Source organism: Mus musculus, chromosome 4 (genome assembly GCF_000001635.26).
Source record: "Mus musculus strain C57BL/6J chromosome 4, GRCm38.p6 C57BL/6J".
NCBI classification, from domain to species: Eukaryota; Metazoa; Chordata; class Mammalia; order Rodentia; family Muridae; genus Mus; species Mus musculus.
This window is the reverse complement of record NC_000070.6, coordinates 94,905,143-94,920,281: the sequence shown is the minus strand read 5'-3', so window position 1 is coordinate 94,920,281 and position 15,139 is coordinate 94,905,143. Positions and strand designations below refer to the sequence as shown.

The 15,139-nt window shown below is 42.3% G+C and overlaps 1 protein-coding gene across 3 annotated transcripts in view; it reads left to right on the top strand.

Annotated features, from left to right (window-relative positions):
- The window catches only part of Eqtn (equatorin, sperm acrosome associated), a 54,257-nt gene that overhangs the window by 9,672 nt on the left and 29,446 nt on the right, over positions 1-15,139 (top strand). The window contains exons 7-9 of one of the 3 annotated variants that reach the window (NM_001290623.1): positions 206-359; positions 12,461-12,534; positions 12,658-13,015. In NM_001290623.1, coding sequence (NP_001277552.1) covers positions 206-359; positions 12,461-12,534; positions 12,658-12,833 — 404 coding nt within the window. In that variant the 3' untranslated portion in view covers positions 12,834-13,015. Of the gene's footprint in view, positions 1-205; positions 360-12,460; positions 13,016-15,139 lie in introns of those variants that run through there. The other 2 variants (XM_006503333.4, NM_027089.4) reach the window with 2 other exon arrangements.

Sequence of the window (15,139 nt, the reverse complement as noted above, 5' to 3'; positions counted from 1 at the left end):
GTGAGTGTATAAAATGGAGTTAAGCACAGCGATCCCAATGGTTATAAAAACGAGAGAGAAAGCGTGTCTGTGGCCTTCGCTTAGCCTTTGTCTGGTGTAGGAAGAGTGGGCTGTGATGACGGGCAGATACATTGTGTTTCTTATCCCTTGAGGAAAGCGTGCACACCGCTCAGTTGCCCACTGTGCCTGCTTGCTTTCCTCCCAGCCTCAGATTTGAATGCTACCAATGAAGACAAACTGTCAGAGCTCGAGGAAATCAAGCTGAAGTTAATGCTGGGGATCTCGCTGATGACACTGGTTCTGCTAATCCCCCTCTTGATATTCTGCTTTGCCACACTGTACAAACTGAGACACCTACGGTAAGCCCACTGGCCTTCGTGGTCTTCAGAACGAGCCGACAGTGCCATGCTCCCCGCCCCCCCCCCCCCCCCATCTTTAGTGGACCGATAGGAGTATGTTTCCTCTTCAGTTAAGTGTAAGACGTGCCGCTTGAATCCACTTCCTCTAAGCATTAGCCATGGGGGCCCTGTCTCAGGGATATTTCACTGTTTTAAATAAACACACAGTTAATTAGGAAGGGATGTGGAGGCTAGACAATGCTTCCTCCTTCTGTATACCTGCAAAAAAGCCCTGGAACACGAAGGCTATTTATTCTCTTCTAAGTCACTCATTCCCTTGGGATTTTACATTTTTTTTTTTTCATTTTTTATTAGGTATTTAGCTCATTTACATTTCCAATGCTATACCAAAAGTCCCCCTTACCCACCCACCCCCACTCCCCTACCCACCCACTCCCCCCCTTTGGCCCTGGCGTTCCCCTGTACCGGGGCACACAAAGTCTGCGTGTCCAATGGGCCTCTCTTTCCAGTGATGGCCGACTAGGCCATCTTTTGATACATATGCAGCTAGAGTCAAGAGCTCAGGGGTACTGGTTAGTTCATAATGTTTTTCCACCTATAGGGTTGAAGATCCCTTTAGCTCCTTGGATACTTTCTCTAGCTCCTCCATTGGGAGCCCTGTGATCCATCCATTAGCTGACTGTGAGCATCCACTTCTGTGTTTGCTAGGCCCCGGGATAGTCTCACAAGAGACAGCTACATCTGGGTCCTTTCGATAAAATCTTGCTAGTATATGCAATGGTGTCAGCGTTTGGATGCTGATTATGGGGTGGATCCCTGGATATGGCAGTCTCTACATGGTCCATCCTTTCATCTCAGCTCCAAACTTTGTTTCTGTAACTCCTTCCATGGGTGTTTTGTTCCCACTTCTAAGGAGGGGCATAGTGTCCACACTTCAGTCTTCATTTTTCTTGAGTTTCATGTGTTTAGGAAATTGTATCTTATATCGTGGGTATCCTAGGTTTTGGGCTAGTATCCACTTATCAGTGAGTACATATTGTGTGAGTTCCTTTGTGATTGTGTTACCTCACTCAGGATGATGCTCTCCAGGTCCATCCATTTGGCTAGGAATTTCATAAATTCATTCTTTTTAATAGCTGAGTAGTACTCCATTGTGTAGATGTACCACATTTTCTGTATCCATTCCTCTGTTGAGGGGCATCTGGGTTCTTTCCAGCTTCTGGCTATTATAAATAAGGCTGCTATGAACATAGTGGAGCATGTGTCCTTCTTACCAGTTGGGGCTTCTTCTGGATATATGCCCAGGAGAGGTATTGCTGGATCCTCCGGTAGTACTATGTCCAATTTTCTGAGGAACCGCCAGACTGATTTCCAGAGTGGTTGTACAAGCCTGCAATCCCACCAACAATGGAGGAGTGTTCCTCTTTCTCCACATCCTCGCCAGCATCTGCTGTCACCTGAATTTTTGATCTTAGCCATTCTCACTGGTGTGAGGTGGAATCTCAGGGTTGTTTTGATTTGCATTTCCCTGATGATTAAGGATGTTGAACATTTTTTCAGGTGCTTCTCTGCCATTCGGTATTCCTCAGGTGAGAATTCTTTGTTCAGTTCTGAGCCCCATTTTTTAAGGGGGTTATTTGATTTTCTGAGGTCCACCTTCTTGAGTTCTTTATATATGTTGGATATTAGTCCCCTATCTGATTTAGGATAGGTAAAGATCCTTTCCCAGTCTGTTGGTGGTCTTTTTGTCTTATAGACAGTGTCTTTTGCCTTGCAGAAACTTTGGAGTTTCATTAGGTCCCATTTGTCAATTCTCGATCTTACAGCACAAGCCATTGCTGTTCTGTTCAGGAATTTTTCCCCTGTGCCCATATCTTCAAGGCTTTTCCCCACTTTCTCCTCTATAAGTTTCAGTGTCTCTGGTTTTATGTGAAGTTCCTTGATCCACTTAGATTTGACCTTAGTACAAGGAGATAAGTATGGATCGATTCGCATTCTTCTACATGATAACAACCAGTTGTGCCAGCACCAATTGTTGAAAATGCTGTCTTTCTTCCACTGGATGGTTTTGGCTCCCTTGTCGAAGATCAAGTGACCATAGGTGTGTGGGTTCATTTCTGGGTCTTCAATTCTATTCCATTGGTCCACTTGTCTGTCTCTATACCAGTACCATGCAGTTTTTATCACAATTGCTCTGTAGTAAAGCTTTAGGTCAGGCATGGTGATTCCACCAGAGGTTCTTTTATCCTTGAGAAGAGTTTTTGCTATCCTCGGTTTTTTGTTATTCCAGATGAATTTGCAAATTGCTCCTTCTAATTCGTTGAAGAATTGAGTTGGAATTTTAATGGGGATTGCATTGAATCTGTAGATTGCTTTTGGCAAGATAGCCATTTTTACAATGTTGGTCCTGCCAATCCATGAGCATGGAAGATCTTTCCATCTTCTGAGATCTTCTTTAATTTCTTTCTTCAGGGACTTGAAGTTTTTATCATACAGATCTTTCACTTCCTTCGTTAGAGTCACGCCGAGATATTTTATATTATTTGTGGCTATTGAGAAGGGTGTTGTTTCCCTAATTTCTTTCTCAGCCTGTTTATTCTTTGTGTAGAGAAAGGCCATTGACTTGTTTAGTTAATTTTATATCCAGCTACTTCACCGAAGCTGTTTATCAGGTTTAGGAGTTCTCTGTTGGAATTTTTAGGGTCACTTATATATACTATCATATCATCTGCAAAAAGTGATATTTTGACTTCCTCTTTTCCAATTTGTATCCCCTTGATCTCCTTTTGTTGTCGAATTGCTCTGGCTAATACTTCAAGTACTATGTTGAAAAGGTAGGGAGAAAGTGGGCAGCCTTGTCTAGTCCCTGATTTTAGTGGGATTGCTTCCAGCTTCTCTCCATTTACTTTGATGTTGGCTACTGGTTTGCTGTAGATTGCTTTTATCATGTTTAGGTATTGGCCTTGAATTCCTGATCTTTCCAGAACTTTTATCATGAATGGGTGTTGGATCTTGTCAAATGCTTTTTCTGCATCTAAGGAGATGATCATGTGGTTTTTGTCTTTGAGTTTGTTTATATAATGGATTACATTGATGGATTTTCGTATATTAAACCATCCCTGCATCCCTGGAATAAAACCTACTTGGTCAGGATGGATGATTGCTTTAATGTGTTCTTGGATTCGGTTAGCGAGAATTTTATTAAGGATTTTTGCATCGATGTTCATAAGAGAAATTGGTCTGAAGTTCTCTATCTTTGTTGGATCTTTCTGTGGTTTAGGTATCAGAGTAATAGTGGCTTCATAAAATGAGTTGGGTAGAATACCTTCTACTTCTATCTTGTGAAAAAGTTTGTGCAGAACTGGAGTTAGATCTTCTTTGAAGGTCTGATAGAACTCTGCACTAAACCCGTCTGGTCCTGGGCTTTTTTTGGCTGGGAGACTATTAATAACTGCTTCTATTTCTTTAGGGGATATGGGACTGTTTAGAAGGTCAACTTGATCCTGATTCAACTTTGGTACCTGGTATCTGTCCAGAAATTTGTCCATTTCGTCCAGGTTTTCCAGTTTTGTTGAGTATAGCCTTTTGTAGAAGGATCTGATGGTGTTTTGGATTTCTTCAGGATCTGTTGTTATGTCTCCCTTTTCATTTCTGATTTTGTTAATTAGGTTTTTGTCCCTGTGCCCTTTAGTGAGTCTAGCTAAGGGTTTATCTATCTTGTTGATTTTCTCAAAGAACCAACTCCTCGTTTGGTTAATTCTTTGAATAGTTCTTCTTGTTTCCACTTGGTTGATTTCACCCCTGAGTTTGATTATTTCCTGCCGTCTACTCCTCTTGGGTGAATTTGCTTCCTTTTTTTCTAGAGCTTTTAGATGTGTTGTCAAGCTGCTAGTATGTGCTCTCTCCCGTTTTTTCTTGAAGGCACTCATAGCTATGAGTTTCCCTCTTAGAAATGCTTTCATTGTGTCCCAAAGGTTTGGGTACGTTGTGGCTTCATTTTCATTAAACTCTAAAAAGTCTTTAATTTCTTTCTTTATTCCTTCCTTGACCAAGGTATCATTGAGAAGAGTGTTGTTCAGTTTCCATGTGAATGTTGGCTTTCTGTTATTTATTTTGTTATTGAAGATCAGCCTTAGTGCATGGTGATCTGATAGGATACATGGGACAATTTCAATATTTTTGAATCTGTTGAGGCCTGATTTGTGACCTATTATGTGGTCAATTTTGGAGAAGGTACCATGAGGTGCTGAGAAGAAGGTATATCCTTTTGTTTTAGGGTAAAATGTTCTGTAGATATCTGTCAGATCCATTTGTTTCATCACTTCTGTTAGTTTCAGTGTGTCCCTGTTTAGTTTCTGTTTCCATGATCTGTCCATTGGTGAAAGTGGTGTGTTGAAGTCTCCCACTATTATTGTGTGAGGCGCAATGTGTGCTTTGAGCTTTACTAAAGTTTCTTTAGTGAATGTGGCTGCTCTTGTATTTGGAGCATAGATATTCAGAATTGAGAGTTCCTCTTGGAGGATTTTACCTTTGATGAGAATGAAGTGTCCCTCCTTGTCTTTTTTGATGACTTTGGGTTGGAAGTCAATCTTATCAGATATTAGGATGGCTACTCCTGCTTGTTTCTTCATACCATTTGCTTGGAAAATTGTTTTCCAGCCTTTCATTCTGAGGTAGTGTCTATCTTTTTCTCTGAGATGAGTTTCCTGTAAGCAGCAAAATGTTGGGTCTTGTTTGTGTAGCCAGTTTGTTAGTCTATGTCTTTTTATTGGCGAGTTGAGACCATTGATGTTAAGAGATATTAAGGAAAAGTAATTGTTGCTTCCTGTTATTTTAGTTGTTAAAGGTGGCATTCTGTTCTTGTGGCTGTCTTCTTTTAGGTTTGTTGAGGGATTACCTTCTTGTTTTTTCTAGGGCGTTGTTCCCGTTCTTGTATTGGTTTTTTTCTGTTATTATCCTTTGAAGGGCTGGATTCGTGGAGAGATAATGCGTGAATTTGGTTTTGTCGTGGAATACTTTGGTTTCTCCCTCTATGATAATTGAGAGTTTGGCTGGGTATAGTAGCCTGGGCTGCAGTTTGTGTTCTCTTAGTGTCTGTATAACATCTGTCCAGGCTCTTCTGGCTTTCATAGTCTCTGGTGAAAAATCTGGTGTAATTCTGATAGGCTTGCCTTTATATGTTACTTGACCTTTTTCCCTTACTGCTTTTAGTATTCTATCTTTATTTAGTGCATTTGATGTTCTGATTATTATGTGTCGGGAGGAATTTCTTTTCTGGTCCAGTCTATTTGGAGTTCTGTAGGCTTCTTGTATGTTCATATGCATCTCATTCTTTAGATTTGGGAAGTTTTCTTCAATAATTTTGTTGAAGATGTTTGCTGGACCTTTGAGTTGAAAATCTTCATTCTCATCCACTCCTATTATCCGTACGTTTGGTCTTCTTATTGTGTCCTGGATTTCCTGGATATTTTGAGTTAGGATCTTTTTGCATTTTCCATTTTCTTTGATTGTTGTGCCGATGTTCTCTATGGAATCTTCTGCACCTGAGATTCTCTCTTCCATCTCTTGTATTCTGTTGCTGATGCTCAAATCTATGGTTCCAGATTTCTTTCCTAGGGTTTCTATCTCTAGTGTTGCCTCGCTTTGAGTTTTCTTTATTGTGTCTACTTCCCTTTTTAGGTCTAGTATGGTTTTGTTCATTTCCATCACCTGTTTGTATGTTTTTTCCTCTTTTTCTGTAAGGACTTCTACCTGTTTGATTGTGTTTTCCTGTTTTTCTTTAAGGACTTGTAACTCTTTAGCAGTGTTCTCCTGTATTTCTTTAAGTGATTTATTAAAGTCCTTCTTGATGTCCTCTACCATCATCATGAGATATGCTTTTAAATCTAGGTCTAGGTTCTCAGGTGTGTTGGGGTTCCCTGGACTGGGCGAAGTGGGTGTGCTGGGTTCTGGTGATGGTGAGTGGTCTTGGTTCCTGTTAGTAAGATTCCTCCGTTTACCTTTCGCCATCTGGTAATCTCTGGAGTTAGTAGTTATAGTTGACTCTGTTTAGAGATTGTTCTTCTGGTGATTCTGTTACCGTCTATCAGCAGACCTGGGAGACAGATTCTCTCCTCTGAGTTTCAGTGCTCAGAGCACTCTCTGCTGGCAAGCTCTCTTACAGGGAAGGTGCGCAGATATCTTGTATTTGGACCTCCTCCTGGCCGAAGAAGAAGGCCCAAAACAGGACCTTTCTCAGACACTGTGTTGCTTTGGCAGTTCCCAGGTGGTACAGACTCTCACCTAAGCAGACTAAATTCCTAAGTTCCTTGGAGTCCCGGGACCAAGATGGCGACCGCTGCTGCTGTGGCTTAGGCCGCCTCCCCAGCCGGGCGGGCACCTGTCCTCCGGTCCGGAAGGTGGCCGGCTGTCCCCGGCCCACACAGGGTGCTGCCTCAGCGCCTCTGTGCTTCTGCCTGTTCCAGAAGCTGTCAGGTTCTCTGGCGCACCCTCTCACCTGTTCAGACTAATTTCCTAAGTTCGGCGGGTCTCGGACCAAGATGGCGACCGCTGCTGCTGTGGCTTAGGCCGCCTCCCCAGCCGGGCGGGCACCTGTCCTCCGGTCCGGACGGTGGCTGGCTGTCTGTGGCCCACAAAGGGTGCTGCCTCAGCGCCTCTGTGCTTCCGCCTGTTCCAGAAGCTGTCAGGTTCTCTGGCGCACCCTCTCAACTGTTCAGACTAATTTCCTAAGTTCGGCGGGTCCCGGACCAAGAAGGCGACCGCTGCTGCTGTGGCTTAGGTCGCCTCCCCAGCCGGGCGGGCACCTGTCCTCTGGTCCGGAAGGTGGCCGGCTGTCCCCGGCCCACACAGGGTGCTGCCTCAGCGCCTCTGTGCTTCCGCCTGTTCCAGAAGCTGTCAGGTTCTCTGGCGCACCCTCTCACCTGTTCAGACTAATTTCCTAAGTTCGGCGGGTCCCGGACCAAGATGGCGACCGCTGCTGCTGTGGTTAGGTCGCCTCCCCAGCCGGGCGGGCACCTGTCCTCTGGTCCGGAAGGTGGCCGGCTGTCCCCGGCCCACACAGGGTGCTGCCTCAGCGCCTCTGTGCTTCCGCCTGTTCCAGAAGCTGTCAGGTTCTCTGGCGCACCCTCTCACCTGTTCAGACTAATTTCCTAAGTTCGGCGGGTCCCGGACCAAGATGGCGACCGCTGCTGCTGTGGCTTAGGTCGCCTCCCCAGCCGGGCGGGCACCTGTCCTCCGGTCCGGAAGGTGGCCAGCTGTCCCCGGCCCACACAGGGTGCTGCCTCAGCCCCTCTGTGCTTCTGCCTCGGGATTTTACATTTTTAATTTTTTGGTAGCCTTGCTTAAGACCTCGAAACAGACAGAAAATCTGCAATTTTATGCCTTGAGGCTTAGACATTTGTTTTAAATAATAATTTCTATTTTCTTATAAAAATATTAAATTCCATTTGAACCTGAGGGCCTGATTGATCTCTTTATAACTTTTTTTGTACACTATCATAGATTACTTTAAACAACCCCACACAATTTTTTTTAACATTTTCTTAATTAGATATTTTCTTTATTTACATTTCGATTGTAATCACCTTTCTGAAAGCCCCTTATCCCCTCCCCTCTCCCCCTGCTCACCAACCCACCCACTCCTGCTTCCTGGCCCTGGCATTCCCCTGCACTGGGGCATAGAGCCTTCACAGGACCAAGGGCCTCTCCTCCTATTGATGACCAACTAGGCCATCCTCTGCTACATATGCAGCTGGAGCCATGAGTCTCACCATGTGTACTCTTTAGTTGGTGGTTTAGTCCCTGGGAGCTCTGGGGGTACTGGTTAGTTCGTATTGTTGTTCCTCCTATGGGGCTGCAAACCCTTTCAGCTCCATGGGTCCTTTCTCTAGCTCCTTCATTGGAGATCCTGTGCTCAGTTCAATGGTAGGCTGCAAGCATTCACCTCTGTATTTGTGAGGCACTGGCAGAGCCTCTCAGTAGACAGCTATAATAGGCTCTGTCAGCAAGCACTTGTTGGCATCCACAATAGTGTCTGGGTTTGGTGATTGTATATGGGATGGATCCCCAGGTCGGGCAGTCTCTGGATGGTCATTCCTTTAGACTCTGCTCCACACTTTGTCTATGTAACCCCTTCCATGGGTATTTTGTTCCCCCTCCTAAGAAGGATCAAAGTATTCACACTTTGGTCTCCCTTCTTCTTGAGTTTCATGTAGTTTATTAATTATATCTTGGGTATTCTGAGCCTCTGGGCTAATATCCACTTATCAGTTAGTGTATATCGTGTGTGCTTTTGTGACTGGGTTACCTCAGGATGATATTTTCTAGTTCCATCCATTTGCCTAAGAATTTCATAAATTCATTGTTTTTAATAGCTGACTAGTACTCCATTGTGTAAATATATCACATTTTCTGGATATTCCTCTGTTGATGGACATCTGGGTTGTTTTCAGCTCCTGGCTATTATAAATAAGGCTGCTATGAAAATAGTGGAACATGTGTCCTTATTACATATTGGAGCATCTTCTGAGTATATGCTCAGGAGTGGTATTGCTGGGTCCTCCAGTAGTACTATGTCCAATTTTTTGAGGAACTGCCAAACTGATTTCCAGAGTGGTTGTACCAGCTTGCAATCCCACCAGCAATGGAGGAGTGTTCCTCTTTCTCCATAACTTTGCCAGCATCTGCTGTCATCTGAGTTTTTGATCTTAGCCATTCTGACTGGTGTGAGGTGGAATCTCAGGGTTGTTTTGATTTGCATTTCCCTGATGTTTAAGGATGTTGAACATTTCTATAGGTCCTTCTCAGCCATTTGATATTCCTCAGTTAAGAATTCTTTGTTTAGCTCTGTACCCAATTTTTAATAGGGTTATTTGGTTCTCTGGAGACTAACTTCTTCAGTTCTTTGTATATATTGGATATTAGCCCTCTATCAGATGTAGGATTGGTAAAGATCTTTTCCCAATCTGTTGGTCACCATTTTGCCCTATTGACAGTGTCCTTTGCCTTACAGAAGCTTTGTAATTTTACGAGGTCCCATTTGTCAGTTCTTGATCTTAGAGCATAAGCTATTGGTGTTCTGTTCAGGAAAATAAGTTTGGGTATATTGTGGCTTCATTTTCATTAAATTCCAAAAAGTCTTTAATTTCTTTCTTTATTTCTCCCTTGACCAAGTTATCACTGAGTAGAGTATTGTTCAGCTTCCACGTGTATGTGGGATTTCTATTGTTTATGTTCTTATTGAAGACCAGCCTTAGACCATGGTGATCTGATAGCATGCATGGGATTATTTCAATCTTCTTGTGTCTGTTGAGGCCTGTTTTGTAACCGATTATAGGTCAATTTTGGAGAAGGTACTGTGAGGTGTGCGAAGAAGATATATTCTTTTGTTTTAGGGTAAAATGTTCTATAGATATCTGTTAAATCCATTTGTTTCATAACTTCTGTTAGTTTCACCATTTCTCTGTTTAGTTTCTGTTTCCATTGCTGAGAGTCGGGTGTTCCATTGCTGAAGTCTCCCACTATTATTGTGTGTGGTGCAATGTGTGCTTTGAGAATTAAAAAAAGTTTCTTTTATGAACGTGGGTGCCCATGGGTTGGAGAGATGGCTCAGACAGTTAAGAGCACCAACTGCTCTTCCAAAGGTCCTGAGTTCAAATCCCAGCAACCACATGGTGGCTCACAACCATCCCTAACAAGATCTGACACCCTCTTCATATAACAAAAAAAATAAATATTTTTAAAAAATTAATGTGGGTGCCCTTGCATTTGGAGCATAGATGTTCAGAATAGAGAGTTCTTCTCAGTAGATTTTTCCTTTGATAGGTATGAAGTGTCCTTTCTTGTCTATTTTGATAACTTTAGGTTGAAAGTCCATTTTATTCAATATTAGAATGGCTACTTCAGCTTGTTTCTTGGAGAATTGTTTTCCAGTCTTTTACTCTGAGGTATTGTCTGTCTTTGTTAATGAAGTGGGTTCCCTGTATGTAGCAAAATGGGTCCTGTTTATGTATCCAGTCTGTTAGTCTATGTCTTTTTATTGGGGATTTGACGGCACTGATATTAAGAGACATTAAGGAAAAATGATTGTTGCTTCCTGTTATTTTTGTTGTTAGAAGTGGAATTATGTTTTTTTGTGGTTATCTTCATTTTGGTTTGTTAAAAGATTATTTTCTTGCTTTTTCTAGAGTATAGTTTCCCTCCTTATGTTGGAGTTTTTCATTTATTACCCTTTGAAGGGCTGGATTTGTGGAGAGATATTGTGTAAATTTGTTTTTGTCATGGAATATCTTGGTTTCTCCATGTATGGTAATTGAGAGTTTTGCTGGGCATAGTAGCCTGGGCTCAAATTTGTGTTCTCTTAGGGTCTGTATGACATCTGCCCAGGATCTTCTAGCTTTCATAGTCTCTGGCAAGAAGTCTGGTGTAATTCTGATAGGTCTGCCTTTATATGTTACTTGACCTTTTTCCCTTACTGCTTGTAATAGTCTTTCTTTGTTTAGTGCATTTGGTATTTTGATTATTATGTGACAGGAGAAATTTCTTTTCTGATCCAATATATTTGGCATTCTGTAGGCTTCTTGTGTGTTCATGGGCATCTCTTTCTTTAGGTTAGGGAAGTTCTCTTCTATAATTTTGTTGAAGATATTTACTGGCCCTTTAAGTTGGGAACTTAGCTCTTTTCTACACCTATTATCCTTAGGTTTGGTCTTCTCATTTTGTCCTGGATTTCCTGGAAGTTTTGAGTTAGGAGCTTTTTGCATTTTGCATTTTCTTTGATTGTTGTGTCAATGTTTTCTTTGGTATCTTCTGTGCCTGAGCTTCTCTCTTCTATCTCTTGTATTCTCCTGGGGGTGCTTGCATCTATGTCTCCTGATCTCTTTTGTGGGTTTTCTATCTCCAGAATTGTCTTCCTTTGTGATTTGTTTATTGTTTCTACTTACATTTTTAGATCCTGGATGGTTTTGTTCAATTCCTTCACCTGTTTGGTTGTGTTTTCTTGTTATTCTTTAGGGGATTTTTGTGTTTCCTCTTTAAAGGCTTCTAGCTGTTTACCTGTGTTCTGTAATTCTTCAAGAGATTTTTAAATTTCTTCTTTAAGGGCTTCTACATATTTGCTTGTGTTCTCCTGTATTTCTTTAAGGGAGTTATCTATGTCCTTCTTGATATCAGCATCATGAGATATGATTTTTAAATCCACATCTTGCTTTTCCTGTGTGTTGGTGTATCCAGGACTTGAAATGGTAGGAGAACTGGGTTCTGATGGTGCCAAGTCGTCGTGGTTTCTGTTGGTAAGATTCTTGTATTTGTCTTTCGCCATCTGGTTCTCTCTGGTGTTAGGTGTTCTTGCTGCTCTGGCTGGAGCTTGTTCCTCCTGTGGGTCTGTAAGTTTGTGTCAGCACTCCCAGGAGACCAGTTCTTTCCTGGCACAACTTGTGTACAGAGGGCTCTGGAACAACTCAAGCTCTGTGTGCAGATGGTGACTGGAATGATCCTGTCCTAGCCGCTTCACTGTTCTTGGGCCCCATGTGCTCCTCGAAGCCCAGCTCCATCAGTTATTGGAGAGAAAGTGGCTATCTCACCTCTGAGCCTGGGAATGAAAAACACTCCTGGGAGAACAGGTCTCTCCTGGCAGGACCTGTGCACAGTGGGCTGTGGACAGTCTCAGCTCTCAGGTGCAGATGGTGGGCTGGAAGGCACACAGTTGCTTTTTAATGTTCATAATTATCATTAATATTGTTCTTTTGACTGTGTTGCTTTGATGATGTATTTCTCTGATCCATTAAAACCTGTAACGTTAGATGTTTATTCCCCCTAATTCAACTTCCCTTTGTGTTTCTTGGTAAGCATTTATTAATTAAGGTAACTTTTATTAATTGGCTTTTAAGTTCTAATATTGCAGTTTGATATAGGCTGCATACACCAGATATTGCTAGTTTATTCACAAGAGGATTAAGTACAATATAACTATAATGAAAGAAAAACTATATCATTTGCATTAATTAAGTAACACATTGGACATAATCCATTTGTGTTGTAACTTCTGATTTGAGTCATAAGTCTATACAACTAAAGACTACTCTTGGTGTGTGTTCTCTTTTTAGTGACAAAAGTTATGAGAGTCAATACTCCATCAACCCAGAGCTGGCAACTCTATCTTACTTCCATCCAACAGAAGGTGTGTCAGATACATCTTTTTCGAAAAGTGCAGACAGCAACTCTTATTGGGTCCACAATTCTTCAGAGATGAGGCGATCAAGGACAAGAAGGTCAAAATCTAAACCTATGGATTTTTCTGCAGGCTCCAATCAAACAGTCTTAACCGACGAGTCAAGCTTCCTCCCTCCTGAGGAGACAAGATTCCTCCTTCCTGAGGAGCCGGGTAAGGAGCTCATCGTTGAGAGAGGCCCTATGCAGGCAATGAATGAGATTGATGCCCAGCTGTTGTTGAACAAGGAAGGATCACCGAGTAATTAACTATAAGTATTTGGTTATAAAAACAGATCTTTGTGTGTCACATAAATGTTCTCATTTTGATACTGCACATTTCAGAGAAATATATCTACATTTCTACGTCCTATATCTACATTGTCTGACATCCTAAGGACATATTCAATAAAAACTATCACAGTTATTTTTATAAGAATTATTTAAATGAAAATGTACAAGGAAATCATTTAAGGGAAACTTATGAAATAAACCTGTCAAATAGTCTAGAGACTATGATAGGTCTTCAAGGCTGGAGGTAACTCAGTGATAGACCACGTGCCGAGTTTGGCCAAGATCACCTTGGAGCCATCAATCCACCCATCCTTAGGTCAATAAAATACTAAGGTTCATCTCTAAATGAGGGCATTTACATCTTTACTGTTTACATCTACACCAAAGTAGAAAACGTCTGGCTTATGTTTCATTAGCTAAACAGTGGTACCAAGAAGAGATAAAACTGGCATTCTTGAGTTGTCTTGAAGTTATGCAGCGCTTTCACTGGTCAGGAAGTAAAACATGGCTGGCAAGAAAGCTCAGCTGGAAAGTGCTTGCCATTTGCAAGCCTAACCACCTGAGTTAGATCCCTGGAACCCACTGTGGAACGAGCAAACCAGGACTCAATCCTTGCTTGTCCTGATATCTCTAGGCATACTGTGGCACGGGCACAAGTGCATGCACAAACATGATAATAAAACATTTCCTCCATTTCTAAAGTACTTGTAATCTTTGGAGATAACATGTGCCTGTAAATCACAGAAGAGATAATTTCATCAGGGAATTTCCTAGAGAAACTTACAGCTCTCTCTCCCATCAGTCCCTGGCACCCAGAATCATTGTGCTTTAACTGGGAAAAGCCCTCAAAGCCTGACTCAAGTTTATTAATAACTATAGAAGCTATCTATACAAAGGATATTTCAATTTACTGTGTCTGTAGGTGGGACCATCTTAGGGCATGCGTCAGGTCAGTTGTAGGTATGTGGATGTGGAGAAGACCCAAGGCAGATGTCACTGCTTTTATCAGCCCTCTTCTTGCCAACGGGCTTCCATTTACTGGCTGTCAGACACTTTGCATCACACTGAGTTACACTATGCTATGAAAGGCGCATTTATTTTACAAATCAAATTATGTATTTTTACAAATTACAAATCTCATGGGTTGTGAGTGTTCTTAGTACGATGCTTCTGTAGCATGCAGAGGGCCCTGGTTTCCATCATCAGTACCAAATAAAGCTAGGCATTAGTGCTACACACCTTTAATGCCAACACGGGGGAGGGAGAGGTAGGAGGATCAGGAGGTTAAGGTTATTTTTTATTACATAGGGAGTCTGAGGCCATCCTGGGATACAAAACGCCCTGTCTTAAACAAACACATGGGATCTCAGATGAGCCAGGGTCATGCCTTCCCTGAGTTCCTTTGCTTGAGAGTGGCTATGATCCACAAAAGGTCAAAGGGCCTTAAGAGCAAGAAAGTCCAAAGGACATCAGTTTTCCCAGTGTTATTTCAGCTCAGAAGTCCTTTTTACTATCTTTGGCTTAGGAAGCTGTTTCTTCTTCCCTGTGAAGCATTACACTTATCTTCCCTGCCACTTTGAGAGTCCTTTACTCTCGCCCTCTTTTCTTCAGACTCTGTTTCACTCACCATTGGTTGAGAGGGCAATGACCCTCCACCTTTGAGTGGTTGTGGACTATATAAGCCTCTACGCATGAGAGAAAATCCATCACAGGACAGGTGCTCACTTTCCTGATCCTGCCCAATAGTGGACAGTTTCTGAGCCACAGTGGGTAGCCCTGAGCACCAGCTCCCCTCTGCCAGTTCCTTTTGCCATTTCTAGGGCCTTTCTGACAGTTCTAGGGCTGGATTCAAGCCTGTGTAATGGCAGTTCAGGCACCTGAAGCCATGAAGGTGGGTGAGGGGTCAGTCAGCTAAAATGGCTGCAGGTGCTTGGATATAGCAAGGCACTGAGGAGTCCAGTTGAGTCTCCGGGTGTGGAAGGGTTTTGTGGGCAGATGTCACATAGAGACACTAAGGCTGCTAATAGTCTCTCATTTTTCTTGTGTGAAAACAGATGCAAAGGATCTCAAATCAAAGCATTTCTAGTTGTGAAACAAAGAATTATAAGGACGGTTAATGACTTTAGTATTATTCTTACTAAAATGGGCAAAAGCAACATGTTACTTATGTTTTGAAAGTCATCTGAGTATTGTAGCCCAGTTATAGAACCCTGGTCTGGCATGTACAAGGCCCTGGGTTTCATCCCCAGCACCACAAAAACAAAACCAATGGTAAAAAAACA